General features: G+C 39.4%; 1 protein-coding gene across 16 annotated transcripts in view; it reads right to left on the reverse strand.

Moving 5' to 3' along the window:
• mbnl3 (muscleblind-like splicing regulator 3) overlaps positions 1-15,701 on the reverse strand; it is a 49,047-nt gene that overhangs the window by 32,840 nt on the left and 506 nt on the right. For 13 of the 16 annotated variants that reach the window (XM_055178421.2, XM_055178417.2, XM_055178422.2 and 10 more), the window contains exon 2: positions 2,784-3,826. In XM_055178421.2, the coding sequence (XP_055034396.2) occupies positions 2,784-2,957 (174 nt within the window). In that variant the 5' untranslated portion in view covers positions 2,958-3,826. Of the gene's footprint in view, positions 1-2,783; positions 3,827-3,940; positions 4,097-15,701 lie in introns of those variants that run through there. The other 3 variants (XM_055178419.2, XM_055178420.2, XM_055178418.2) reach the window with 3 other exon arrangements.

Here is a 15,701-nt window from a genome sequence, read left to right on the forward strand (position 1 = left end):
TATTAAATGTAAACATCAAATCAATCACATGACTTAATGATCTAATGAATTTTGTATAAACACAGCTCACACCTGAGACGGTATCACAGAACATTTTAGTGGTTTTTAAACCTTAAAACCTCAATATACCTTGAAACCGGTAACCGGCCCATGCCTATCTCTAACACGTACACGTTATCACTTACACGTTACTGTGTAAAATTAATCTACTGTATACAATATTAGCTACAGATCCTTGAATTATTGCCTAGCTGCCAAATCTCTCTTTGCAGTGGTGATCCATGCTCGCTGTCTTCCCTAGTCTTTAGGAAACCAAAACATAGGTATTTGTTCAAGAGGTTAGTTTAACCAGACCAATAAATACATACAGACCGGAAGTAGACTTCGGGCCAGCCGCGTAACCACGGCAACGTGTGTGCGCCCAATGAAACCGTCTATAGTGACCAATATTATCACGGTAATCCGTATTATCACCAGCCGAAGCAGCGAATCATCTGCCAGCCAATCACCTGCCTGCCTGCAGTCTTAACAGCATGTGTTGGGTTAAGCCCAGAGTAAAGTTTGTTATTTTACGTGTAGGGCGCAAACGTACGCATACAATCAAACGCACAGCCTTGCAAAGTATAGTTTATTCCACTCGTACGTGTACACAGAGGTATGACGCATGCGCATAGTGACAAAATGCAGGTGAAAAAGTAGTACACTTCCATAATGTACTTGAAGTGCTCTGTTTTCACTCGCTAATTTTATACTTAATATACTAAAATTCTTCTTTAATACATTTTAAGATGTTTTTAAGTTTATCTACGTCTACTTATTTGTGCTATTTTAAGACACCATGCATAACTAGAATGCACTTTTAACATACTATCTCTGTATTAAAAATGTATTTAGTTAACACTTGTATTAAACTTGAACCCATCTTTCATGGGTTCAAGTGGTAAAGTGGTACCTAAATACAAGATTTCACAAGACTTTTTTAAGATGTAAAATACATCTTTGGTGTCCCCAGAGTACGTATGTGAAGTTTTAGCTCAAAATAGCATACAGAAAATTTATTAGAGCATGTTAAAATTGTCACTTTGTATGTTTAAGCAAAAATGTGCCGTATTGGGTGTGTCCTTTAAAATGCAAATGAGCTGATCACTGCATTAAAATCGCAGTGCTGTGATTGGATCATGCAGATTAAGGGGCGATATTATTATAAGATGATCCCCTTCTGACATCACAGTGGGAGCCAAATTTCAATTACCTATTTTTTCTCATGCTTCCAGAAAATAGTTTCCCAAAAGCTAACTAACTGTGTTTTTCCCTTACATTTTTAGGTTGATTGAAGCGCTGGGCACCCAATTATAGCACTTAAACATGGACAAAGTCAGATATTTATGTCCCCTTTAAATAAAATTTTAGCACATTTTAGTTCATATTCATGGTGTTTTAAAATAGCACAGATAAGTACACTTAGATGTTCTTAAAATTACCGTTATGGAAGTGTACTTCTTTTTCACCTGGGATACTACATTCTCTTCGCATGCACAACCTATGCATAAATAGTATGCGCAGTTGCGTATGCGTATATATACTGTACCTTTATTTTATTCCAAATGAAATTTTATAACTTAAAGTCAAGTTGTTCGAAGTTGCTCAAACGCAGTTTCGTCCCTGTGTGATGACCTTTTTCCTATTGAAATAAGTCTAAGCAGGGACATTTCAAAGCTAAACAGATTTTAGCTTTGTCATAAACATGATAGTTGGACGTAGGAGGAACATAAAAGCAAGAGACCGTATTATTGGACAAAATTAGCAAGTGCAAGATGAGTCATCAACATTTTCTGTTTTCCCAGACAGTGAATTAATATTAAAGGCATTTACATGCCTGAAGGATGATTTTGTCAGCTTTGTCAACTAACATACAGATGAAATCATAGTTTAAAGACACAAACTAAATGTCATAAATCCAGTTTTTATATTAATGGGTCTCTTGAAGTCTTGCACTTAACACCAAAATATTGTTAACATATTGTTTGGGTATGTACCATCAAAATATTTTTGTTATTTAGTAGTGCTGGGCGATTAATCTTAAAAAGATTAATCGCGATTAATAACATACAAAAAGTGAATTTTTTTTTCATAATATATGTGTGTGTGCTGTGTGTAATTATTATGTATATTTAACCACACACACATAAATATATTGTTTATATAACATATATTTTTTATTTATATATCAATTTTTTAATTTGTATAATATAGAATATTTAAAAATATAAATAAACATATACACACATGTTAATGTTTCTTAAATACATACATAAATGTGTGTGTATTTATATATACATAATAATTATACACACTCGTATATTATGCCAAAAATCACTTTTATTATGTATGTGATTAATCGCGATTAATCTTTGCCCAGCACTATATTTTAGACATGTACCACACTAAAATCAAGGTATTCTTTGTAGTACCATGGTGTAGATACCACAGAATTATAATAATGAAGTGCCATCAAAGTACTTTTTGCTATTGATCAAGCCATGAGTAGATGCAGCTGGGTTTAAGCTGAGACCAACATACAGTCAAAAGCTGATTTCAGGGCATCAGCATTAGAGAGATCACCAGTCAGCAAAAGAGCCTGTGGCGTGAGCCTATGAAAAAGATCATTTCAAGAAGTATATGCATATGTGATCACGTAACATATCAGTATTTAATGTATCACATTCTCTTATAATAACAACAACAAGTGGCCCTGGCCACGTGTGTGTGCAAAGCTGCGTTACCTTGAGTGAGTCGAAACAGGCGATGACGCGGCCGTTCTCCACGTGGCAGGTGCGAGATGGGTGAGCAAACTTGCACTCGGTGTCCGACCGCGAGCAGGCCCCTCGCTGAAACTCTCTGCACACCTCCAGCGTCAGCCACTTGGTGTCACGGCCCATGGTCACATTGACGGCCATGGCGGTCCCTCGTTGAGTGGTAGGCTGAGGTGGGGGAGCCAGGCGTGATAAAGCACAAATGCAAAAATTAAGAGGAGGGAGGGGGCAATTCTTAGACTACCTGTCAAGAAGATAACTTTCTCACGGACAAAAAGAGGACATAGTCTGTTGTCCAGTCAAGGGGAATTATGATTAGAATATAAGATCAGTTTAAAGTCAGGTGTACGTGCTGCGAGTATGGAGTGAGAGATATAGGAGAGCTGAGGTGGGGTAGGTCACTGTGACATGCGGTGGTGCATCTTCGGCTGTTGTCCAGGAAACGGAGGCATTAAAAGCAGCACGGGACGGCACTTTCTGTTCGTCTGCAGTGGTCGCCACGCTGTCTACACTCGCCCTCCGGAGCTGCGGGATTAAAATAGCCCTCTTGCATAAATATAAAACAGGCTTTCTCTAATTTGAGGCATCCAAATACCTGTGTTCTGTTGCCACAGTTGCAGCGGTCTTCAAATATACTCGCATGTCTGAGTCGCAGGGATGGAGACCCGACAAAAGTTATTCCTAATCGACTGATGTCCTTGTATTAAAAGGTGAAATGGAAAGCATGCAAAGTTGGAGTCGAGGAACAGGGAAATGGGCTGATTGACTGTCAGGGTGAAATATAGCCCACACTCGAGTCAGCGAGGAAGAGAGCGTTCCCAAGCGGAGACTAGCCGAGATGGAAGTGCGGACACAGACTGCTGCTGCACCATCCAGATGAGGCACTTTGTGGTGATGCAAGTCGTTGTTTACTTGAACCGTTTCTTCATTCCTCCTGCTGTTCCTGCGTCCTTTTTCATCGCACCGCTTTGTGGTGGTCCTCGCAAAATTCCACAAACAGCAGGAAAACCTGTCTTTCCGAACAGACACAAAACAGAAGCAAAAAATTTAGTTTAGAAGTACTGCATCAAGCTTATTTCAATAAAACTAAACTACTCAGTCAACTATCTAATGTTTATGTTGCAAACCTGTAACTGGGGAATACAAAGGTGAGCGACAAACAGAAAGCGCATGGCAGAAAGCGCGAGAGAGTGCAAGACGGATAGAGGAGGAGTGCAGACGGGCGGCAGGCAGCAATGCAAAGGAAAAAGCAGGCTGTGTCTTGATTAAGAGATAGAGGGAGGGAGAAAAAAGTGGGAGGAGAAAGGAAAAAGGAAGAGCGAGCACATGGGAGACAGCAACGTCACTTTACGACTCTCTGGCAGATCGCAGCAAAACAAGTAAGTGCATAACAAACAGCGTTTATGCACAAACAACACTGTGAGCATGCACAATCTGAACGCTGCTTTATGTGAAAGAAGGAAGTAAGTAGAGGAGACCAGAGGAAGGACAAATCCCCATAGTTGCAGCTGCTGAGCACGGAACACTGCAACAGCCAATCAGTGGCTTTGTTGCAACCGGGCAGAGTGGATCGGCCAATCAGACGGAAGCTAATATATTGATCACTTTTTTGCCGTTAGTCTCCCCAACCCTCTTTGTCATTGCATTGCTTCATGACTGAATTGTGAGAAGGGTGAAGTACGTCTGTTTCTCTGCTTCCTAGAGCGTTTACGTGAGATAAGCGTTCTCGCATAAGCATATGTGCAAGAATGAAGAAATAAATAGACATTAATATGACTAGGTCTAGTTAAGATGTGAAGCAGCACCATGTACAGGATGATGGCAGTGTGTTTCTTGGGTGGGTCTGACAGTCTTGATATGCGGTCCCCTGAGAGACAGAGATGCAACAGAGAGGGATAATCAATGCAGTGATGACCAAGCACACTTGGACTGAAGTGAACTGAGCGATGCGTGCATATGAAACAGCAACATAAACATAAAAACGAGGTGAATAAGCAGCTAGCGAGGGAATTAGAGGTTAGGTCAGATATTATCAGCGACAGACGTTGAAAGGCGGGGGAGTCTGTGTGTGTGTGAGCGCCGCAGACAGACAGTCCATAAGGAGAGCAATGCGGTGAGGGGAACAAGGAGATGGGGAAAGAAAATGAGAGTTGGGGGGTGGAAAATTGAATTAATAACACCCACCTTCAGATACAAGAACAAAGGCATGAAATGCAACTCAAAGTAGAAATGGGTTTTACAGTCTGATGTACACACCCTCCCCCAGTAACTGCCCTACAGTGAGATCGATGAAGATTTCCCCGCAGGGAACACGGACCTGCATTGAGCCGTTCGTCAGCACTGAAGTTAGCACAGCTCTGCTCAGAGCCGCATGACACCTCAACCACACCTGCCTCCACCCTCTCCGCCATCTCCAAAAGGCCAATTATATAATTTATATGTAAGCAGCTGAACCGTGAAGAGAGCATGGTGTCGCGACATTAGCTATTGTGTGTAATTCCCTTCGTAGATGCTGATTTTACACTAATGTGTAGTACAAGTGTCAGCCTTTGAACAATCGCTAATCCCAACCCTAGTAATAACAATCACTTCATTCCCCAACTGTGATGATTTTATCTACCAGGCTTGTAGCGTTAATGATCACAGACATGCCTGAGACAATGGGACCAGTTATAAATAGACGTCTCGAACTGATTTTACAACGTGATTAAGTAAATTATTAATACAAAGGAGAGTGCAAAACACAAGCTGATTAGTTGCTGTAGGCCTGGCCTGGTTATGACAAATTGTCGTCACTGTGCAGTGAAAAAAGCAGAACACCTGAGAGAAAGGTATTTGTTTAAGCTAGTAGCACTGAGCTGAACCATAACTGATTGCTGCCTTATCAATCTGCTGAACAAAAAGTTTAAGATCAGTAAAGCTAAACAAAACAACCTTAAGTTCACAATAAAAAAATGGAAATTAAAACTACTTCAAACATTTTTGGGATTAATGTGGTATGGTATTTTTCACAAATTACTTATCTGTGAGCTTCAATATAAAAAAAATCCATGTGCACGGTAACAAGGAATGGTGCAAGGGTGGGGCCCGGAAAAAGATTGCAGGGAGTAGCAAATAGTAAAATGACCCAATTTCCAACAATTCAGTCAATTCTCAATGGACGAATTCAAGTCCCAACGGGAAAAATAAGACAATCGCTAATTTCGCTTCATTGTGACTTTAAAGGCATTAAACAGCATTAAAAACAATGGGAAAATTGCTTACGCTAACGAACTTATAAGAGTTTGGTTCCAAAACGAGATAACTCCATTTAAAAAAAAATGTCAAAAACAAGCGTGCCGCACAAGCCCTGAAAAGTGAAGCCAAAACGTCTCGATCGCCCCCCAGTTACTGGTCCCAGTATAGATCGTTTCAGCAGTAACAACATAAACAAGCAGCTGTCGCTGCTTAATTATTTAATGCTATAAAAACGGTGGTGTCACGTTATGATTGACAGCTGTGATATGCGCATTCTGCGAGAGCGAAGGTGGGTCTTGATTTCGCGGCTTTACTTCCTGCTCACTACTGTGCAGGACTGGTCCTGAAATTGGTACTGCGCAGACTCAAGACCCAAGATGTCACCGCCGTATCGGGACACTGGCGGCTTCACTTTTCACCAATGTAAGAGAGCGAATGGGCGTCATCCATCTTTTTGTTGTGTTATTGTGCTACTTTGCTGTATTTTTTTTAGTTATGAAGGCTTAAATCATAACAAACCAACTGCAGTTTGATTGATATTAATTGGAATGCACAATCAATTTATCGAGTTATATGGTTTTGGAACCAAACCCCTCAAATATAATAAATGATAAAACTAATAAATAAATATAAAAAATGAGTATAAAGTAAATAAAAATGTAAAAGTATTTGCAGGCTCAAACAGAAGTAACAGGTTAAAATTTTGTATGTGGCTGTAGTCGAATAATGTCCAATTATATGACCTATTACATAGAGAAAAATCCAAATCGCTTAATGTTAAACATTTACAAAATTTTTAAACCCATTTTTTTTAGCTTAAGGACAGTCTTTCAAGGTCATTTTAGCTTTTAAAGTACACTGTCAGAAAAAGACAGTGCAAGTTAAAGGACAAGTTCGGTATTTTACACTTAAAGCCCTGTTTTTAGATTGTTTATAATGAAATAGAACGGTATTGACTGAAATTTGGACATTTGATGCTGGCCCGAGAATTTTTGGGTGTTTGTTGTATCAGCCCCCTCCTCTACAATGGCTGCATAGGTGCACTGGAACAATCCTTCCTAAAATGCATTAAACTTTCGTTTACAAAGACGTGAAACTCACCGAGTGGTCAGGGGTGTTCACTGATATGCTCACACATAAATCGCTCCAAAAGATGCTTTCCAACAGCTGTTTTAGCATTCGTTGTAAACTTTTGGACCTATTTTTCCAAACGCCTCACACCCGTACATTCTTCCGTTGAGAGTTTAAATAATATACACTCCAGCCTAGTTGGTGGCGATAATCTTCTTTTGCCAATTGCAAGAATACAAACAACATTCCCGGCGGCGGAGTAATACCGTACCTCACAGCACATCTAATACAAGTCAATGGAGTTGGACAAAAACTATGACAAAACTTGTTGGAAAGCATCTTTTGCAGCGATTTTTGTGTGAGCATATCAGTGAACACCCCTGACCACTTGGTGAGTTTCACGTCTTTGTAAACAAAAGTTAAATGCATTTTAGGAAGGATTGTTCCAGTGCACCTATGCAGCCATTGTAGAGGTGGGGGTGATACAACAAAACACCCGAAAATTCTCGGGGCAGCATAATATGTCCAAATTTCAGTCAAAACCGTTCTATTTCATCATAAACAATCTGAAAACAGGGCTTTAAGTGTAAAATACCAAACTTTTACTTTAATATAACCACAAACCTATCAATATCAGCATCTGTATTGGCAGATAATCAGTCTGAATAATCTGCTATCGTATCGGTGGATAAATGTAATATCGGTGCATGTCTACTAATGCAAATCAGCTATTCTATCTTTAAATATTAAACCACTAAATTATTGACTAATCAAAATTTTCTTTTGTTTTAAAACAAGATAAAGCCTAAAAATGAAGCCACACTATGTTATGCATATGTGAACAGATCACAGAGAAAAACACAAAGAACCTTGTGTTCAATACTAATTACATCAGCGATATGTAGTACAATTGTTATATACGTAAGTGTAAGTGGTGACTGTGTGTAGTTGCTCTCCTTTGATGTTTTACAGCAGAAATGAGAATATACAGTACAGCAATACATACAGTACGTGTTTATTTGGGTGTTGCTGACGGAGATCTACAAAGGAGGCTGTAAATATCAAAAATGTGGAGGTGGCGAGTGTATTGTCTCTACAAGGTCACTAAGCTGTACACATGTACAGTTCTCACACACCGCGCTTTTAGCGGTGTCCTTCAAGCTTTCAGCGCATGCACAAAACTCAAAGAGAAAACAGTGACTTGAGTCTGAAGAAGTGTGACTGAGAAGAAGCACATATCTTTCACTATCACTAGACAATTCTGCTGTTTGAGACGCCCTTAGTTGGAGAAGTCAACAAAATAACACACACAATATGTCTGTCTGTGGAAGATAGACAGTAGTGTTCCTGGAAAATCAAATGCTTTTCCATAAATCGTATATGACACGTTTATAAGCAAAAAATCTGAATCGGTCTCCAAGTCAGACACACCCGCTGAACAAGCTGATCTTGGAATTATTGATTACAGATCAATATGACAACATCTGCTCTTGGTGTAATAATTACAGTGATCACTACAGTAAACAATGTTTAACGCTCATTTAAGGTCTATTCCCAATAAGCCTTTACCTGTAATTCCTTGTAATCAGTGTACAAAAGGAGCACTGGCCTGGAATATTAAATTTGAAGTCTGTCTTTTTTAGAAGACAAATATTTACAACGTTCAAGCTTCTTATGGAGAAACAATAATTAAGTCTTCTGCAGGTTAAATCCTGAAAAGTGTGCTTCAAAACACTGTTCAGACGCAGTGGCTCCAACCAATGAGCTTGGGAAACTATAGGAAACATGTTTGAAAACAATAATGATTTTTTTCCATTTTATGACAGAAATCGTATCATTTTATTAATTACATTTACCGTATTTTTCTGACTTTAAGCCACGTTTTTTCATAACTTGGCTGGTACTGCGTCTTACAGTCAGGTGCGCCTTGTAAGTCAGTATGAATTACTTTTGACATTTATGAGGCAAGAGACATCATTACCGTCTACAGCCGCGAGAGTCCGCTATTTGCTGCTCCTGTATTTGTGTAATTCAATAGATTCAGTGATGCGGAATGACGAGTCTGCGAACTTCATGTTAGTTGGCTTGTTCGGTTAATTTAGCCTATTCAACGTTCCAGGTAAGTTCTGTATGCTATGGTTTATCGTAGGGATGCACAATATATCGGCTGACATATCGTTATCGGTCGACAACTGCTTATTTTTAATTTTATCGTTATCTGCAAAATTAGGCAGATAAATAAAGCCGATAAATAATGGATTATTTCAACTTGTTGAACCACTTCATTTGCTCATTGCTGGGCATGTGGAGTTTTGATTGGTGCTTTCTGTGATGCAGCACAAAGATGACGCGTGTTGCGCGCTTAATAAGAGTATGCTAGTCTAACACGAAGACAAGATGTTCACGGTCTGGGAGTTTTTCGTCGTGAAAAAAGAAGACATCAAACTTGCAATTTGCAACAGCTGCAAATGTGAGGTAATGCGAGAACGCAGTAAATAAAAAAACTTACCTAATCAATACTACTTATCTAATAAGTTATCTGAAGTTTCGCCATCCCAAAATATATAAAGACTATCAGACGAAAATCACTAAAAACAAACACCGTTAAACACTACCAAAGAGCCAGTACAACAAACACTTGACAGCAAGAGGAAATGTAGCAAAGACAGTACTAAAGCAAAAGCGATCACATGCAAAGTTATGGAAATTAAAATTCTTTTAAAATAAAACCAGATATCCACTGTATTTGTTTGTCTTTTGTCTTTGTAATCATGCTAAGAAAATGAATTTGTATATTTATTGGCCTACATATCGGTTATCGCCCCCCAAATATTATGAGTTATCGGTATCGGCCAAAATTGCCATATTGGTGCATCACTAGTTTATCGTTTAAATAACCGATAATATTACTTTAACGTACAGACATCTATTCAGCCTGCTGTTCTGTCTGCTATTGTTAAGTTGAATAACTTGCCTTTCCAGATTAAATGTCTGTTCTTCTGCTTGGGTTTCGTGAAATAATTTTTTAAATAAACACAACGTATAGTCCACTGCTACTATACGCAAGTTATATATGTTATTTCGTCTCAATGACGCATTTTTGAATGATGCGGCTTATACTCCGGTGTGGCTTATATTCCGGAAAATACGGTAGGTAAACAGAATATGACAAAATGCAGACCAAAAAACTTAAAAAAAAAAAGGCTAGATGAAGAAACATTTTGCACATGCTTCTTTATTCAGGTCCCACTGGAGTGCAACATTTTACTTATGTGGCCTTCTGTAAATTTTTATTACCATGGAAATTCACCATCTTTATGACATGACTCACATGTCCATGTGAAAGAACGAACAATGCAGCACATTCATGGTCGTAACCATAACCAAAGTTGACCTTGAAACGCTGGTGGGGTAATGGCATCCCAACGGGGTGCCATGTGCCACAGTCAGCCACCATTCGAAATAGTAAAATATATTCGCACAAATCAGGCTGGAAAACAGTCTGCGACTCAGACGGCATGAGGCAACTGTACTATAAAGACTTCTCCAACAAGCCCAGGAAAGTAACTGAAGTCAGTAGATCGGAATGATCCGCAGAATTGAATTTGGTTTTACGCCTCTGCCGTGCTCGTCCGCAGCGTCAGGAGTGGGAGTGTGAGGGTCAGCTGGCAGAGGTCAGGGCAGGAAAGAGAAGAGCCTGCTGTTCCAACGCACTGCAGCGCTCAGCAGCACTGGAGCACCACAACAACATAACCTTCATACCAGAGAGCTGACGCATGCAGGCAAACCCAGCATGACCAACACACACTGCAGCTCCATACAGCATAGCACATACTCAACACATGCATTCTGCCTGCTGCAGCTTGCACTGCAGCATTTTTTTGAGGCATAGAGTATAGCCAACTTTTTCACTGCTTCTGAGCAATATTAGCACAAAAGTGACTGTTTCATAGGTCTTGAGGGTTTGTTTATGACTTAAAAGCATATGTTTTACAGATTAGTCTTTGTACTGATAGTTCTGCTGAAGTGAAACCATAAGCAGAAAGATTTACATCTGATGCAGAAATGAAACTAGATTCAGTATGCAGTCGGCCTCTTCTTACCAGGTTGATTGTTTTTTGAATCATATTTATTTATAGGGAACTGACACACATAGCCCTCTATCTATTGTTTTCCATGCTCAAGAAGAGCTTAAATCACAGCGAGAAGATTGCATACTTTTTTAGATGATTAAATCTCATGAATAGACACACTGTCCTGGCCATTACGGGAACAAACGGTCTGAATGACATTTAAAGGACAAGGCTGATCAGTGCAGAGAATCTGATGCAGAAGTATACGACCCAATTGCAACCGATATTTGTACTTCCCCTAATTAAAGGAAACAATGCAAAATACAGCCACTTTTTTGTTCCCCTGAGCCCGAACTTCTGCATATTAAAGTAAAAATACAAAAAAATGACCATGGTGGAGAGAGTGATCTTGAAACCCATGGGAGCTCGCAAGGCAGCACTATCGGCGAGGAAGTCGGGGAGAAAAGCCCCCAGCCACAAGGAAAAATAATTAGGTTAAGTATATATAATCCTTTTAGCCTATTACAGCCCCATTGCCTCCATTCATAAAAACATGCAGCTGCCCAAGTTCACTCACAAACTCACAGCGAGGACCGAGACACATACGGAGCTCTGGGGAGCACAAACAAACTCTACAATCACAGGCTTAGCTACATGAATCTCTTTACCTTCCACCCAGCTCAGTCTAATTTTGCAATAACAAACTGGAGAAATAAGAGAGCTATAAGGAGCAAGTCTCAAATACATTGCTTCATGTGATCACAAAGTTAATGTGAAATTTTATATTGCATTTATATCAGGGTTTCCCACAGCACTTTGCAGTTCGGGCGGCCCGCCTAAGCTGGGAAACCCTACCACCTTAACTAGGTCGTTCAAAAAATAAAAATAATAATTAGCTGCACAAAAGACCATCAAGTGCATCTCGAAGAATAGTGTGGACGCACACCACACGGCCGAAAAGAACGAAAGACATGGTCCATCACTGTCTGGAAGGTAGCCAGTTGATAAAACACGTGTCTGTGAGAACTGCAAGTGGACTTATGTTTTGGGTTTATTTAAGCCTGTTATTGTATTAGTCTATAGTTCTAGCAAATGAAAAGTTAGCTAGCTGGTGATTTTGTTGTTTGCACGTGCCTGTTGATTCGATATAATTGTTGAGCGCTCTGCTTACGTTATTTATGTGCATTATTTACATGCTACAGTAGTTACACTCCTTTAAAGGCGGAGTCCATGATGTTTGAAAGCCAATGTTGATATTTGAAATCACCTAAACAAACACGCCCCTACCCCAATAGAATCTGGACCTTCTGTTGATAGACCCGCCCCACACATACGCAACCCGGCATTTGATTTGATTTGATTTGCTATAAGTGTGTTTTGGTAGTCGGCCCGTCTCCTTTTCCAAACCGTTTTTCAAACATCGTGGACTCCGCCTTTAAGATAATGTAATAAATAGTGGGAAATAATCAGTTACAATTTACAATAATTTTCTGTCATAGTTTCTTCAAAATTAAGTTTTATTTGAGTGTTTTAAAAAAATTTATTTTCATTTTTATCATGACGCGTACGCTCGCCCTTTGATTGCCACGCCCCCAGCCCCACCCACCTTAACTAACAAATTTTCTGCTGGAAACCCTGTATATTGTGACATATTTCTGAGTGAAACTATAAATTCACATGCTTTGAACGTATAACTACTGTTGGGTTTAGGGGTGGAGCTTTATTCATATTCAGTAGTGCATGTGGCATTAGCATTTTATTTTTTAAATCACATATTTATAACATGCCAATAAATCATGAATAAGACATGTAATAAGTAAAAAAGGTGAATTTCATGTTGACTTTAAATAAGATTTTATTCCCAGATCCTCCTTGCATTAATGCAAATGTGGCTCAGATGATATTTACTTGGAAACGGTACATTGCACCCCACAAAATAGTGTTTAAAAGCTAATTTGTGAGTAATACAATCTGAGTGTGTCATAACCTACTTGCGAAAGGAGGGCAGGGGACGTATTAATAGCACACAAGCGGTCTAGTTCCTATGTAGAACAATTAGCAAATTCAGATGTATATATACTGATGGCTAAATCAATATTACGTAGCTGCTCAGTGTTTAATAATTTGTCAATGTGGTTGCCATATCAGCAGAAGCATCGCGTTTTATTGCCCTTTCAAAACATATGGCAGCACTGGCCCTGCAGAAAGAAAGAGGGGAAATGAGGACATGCGTTTTGTGTGTACAGTAACCACACTCTGCGCTCTTAATTTTATAGGGTAAATGAAAACCAACCAGGCGAGAGCAAAGTCCACAGAATCAGTGACGGATCAAAACGAGTTTTAACCTGTGGTGGTTTCAGCACATGCGGCAATATGCTGCTACAGTGCGGATGTGAGCCGCTAGCAAGAACCGTGTAGGTTTAACGGTGTGTGCGTATTGCTCTCTGTTCCAGAAGGCTCTTTGACTGTCAGGCTTGCTTCCTCGTATCTTATTTCCTATCTGCAAAATCATGAGGAGACATTTCGCTTTAGTTATTACAACTGGCATCTCAGCAGCTCATAACAACAGGTCTTCACCTGATTTAACCTCACACCAAGACTTAGCTTTTGATTTCCCAATTCCGCAGCTGCCTCACCAGTCGTGAACACTGTGAAGTAATGGAGCTTGTCATAAAACGGGCGTCTGTGTCTACACAGTACTGCTTTGTAAAGCTTATGTGGCTCAGATATTTTTTAAATGAGAAAGTCCAGGATAACAAGACCCAATGAGCGAAAGCTCCTTAGTGGGTATGCATTGGATATGCAATTGGCACCTAGATGACTTGTTGTGTGTGAGGACCTTTACATCACATAAATACCCAAAGGGCAGGGATGCTTCTGAAGCCTGACTTACACAAGCTCTCTAAAGCAGCAGGACATCTCAGAACTGACCTTTGACAGATCACATCACAAAGTGTGAAATCAAACAGAATTGAAAACCGCAAGTCCCACTATATAGGTCCCGCCCCACGATGGCACGTCTGTCCCAATGTGAACTAATTTGTGTAATATATCATTCATTGCGCAATGTCTGGGGCTATCGTGTTATGAGAGTAGCTCAAAATAAAACATCAAGATGGCTTTTAACCTTTTCGGGGTGGTTTCCTGGACAGGGTTTAGATTAATTGAGGATTAAGCCTTTAGAAAATGTAAGTAGTTTTTTCAAACAAATCTTACAAAAAACAATACTGGTGTGCATCTTGAGACAAAGCAATGGCACTGATATATTTTAAGATATGTCAGTACAGGGTTTTTTTAAATTAAGGAAGCTCAAACATGCATTTTAGTCTGGGACTAGGATAAGACCTGTCTGGGACACCGCCCCTTAAGGTCTTATGGGCAAAGTTTTCAAAGCACCCACTTGTGGGTCACACAGTGGGGTAAGTTGGGTCATGAAAAGTGACTTGGCTGTTGTGGTAAATGACAAAAAATAGTCCAATTAATGGCTAGCAATGACACAGATATCTTACTTTAAGCTATTTTAGTATTCATAGTGTTCATTCATACAATGACACAGAAAATACAATCCACTCTTTTCTAAAAGAGAATAAATGAGAAAAACATATTTTGGTGGGTCCAAAGATTGGAAAACTTTGGGATCTGTTATGGGCAATGTAACAGCTGGCAGGTTCAAGGACAAAACTGTTCTGCCATCTGTAACACAATCATTTTATTTGACTACATGACTTTAAATAATGAGGAAAAATAGTAAAAATTATAAAACGGTAAACTGAACCTATTATATAATAATAATAATATGCAATTATGCAAATAATAAAGGTTGTCAAAGGACTACCACAACTTTGGTAGAGACGACTGAGAAATAAGCAAATATTAATTTTCATCCAAGTTCACAACATGTAACAACAAAATCAATTTGAGTTTGGCAATGGACATGCGTCTGTGATGACATTGCTGGAAAATGTCCGATGATGCTAAAGGTAATTAGAACAAAGGACATTTAACAAAGACACAAAACCTCATCCCCCAAACACACACGTTTTCCCAGGACTAACTTATACAGGTTCCAAGAAACCAAGGACAATTTCTGCTTTCTACCGTGGGTGAACACCTTATGGTTGGGAGGGACTGCACCCAGTTGTGCCCATGAGAAGTGAAATGTCAATATGACAACACACATAGACAACATATACAGTAAACAAAACTACGACAGAAGCTTAAAGAGGTAAATAACATGCAAGCAGGGTTTGCGCTTCACCCAATCTGTTTACAAACTCGGTTTTTCATGGCGCCACAGAACTGATGAGAAGCTCAACAGCTGTCAGCAAGTGTATAATCAATGCTTGACAACCCAATTGCGTTTTATACGCTATATGATTCTAAGCAACAGCTTGTGCAATGAGGTCAGATGAGGGTTGGTGTCTAAAAATAATAAGGAACACGAAACAGATTAATTTCTTGACTTATGCGTCACTGTGCAACGAGGCCATGTGCGCAAAAGCAAGGT

The sequence above is a fragment of the Misgurnus anguillicaudatus genome, chromosome 16, assembly GCF_027580225.2.
Source record: "Misgurnus anguillicaudatus chromosome 16, ASM2758022v2, whole genome shotgun sequence".
NCBI classification, from domain to species: Eukaryota; Metazoa; Chordata; class Actinopteri; order Cypriniformes; family Cobitidae; genus Misgurnus; species Misgurnus anguillicaudatus.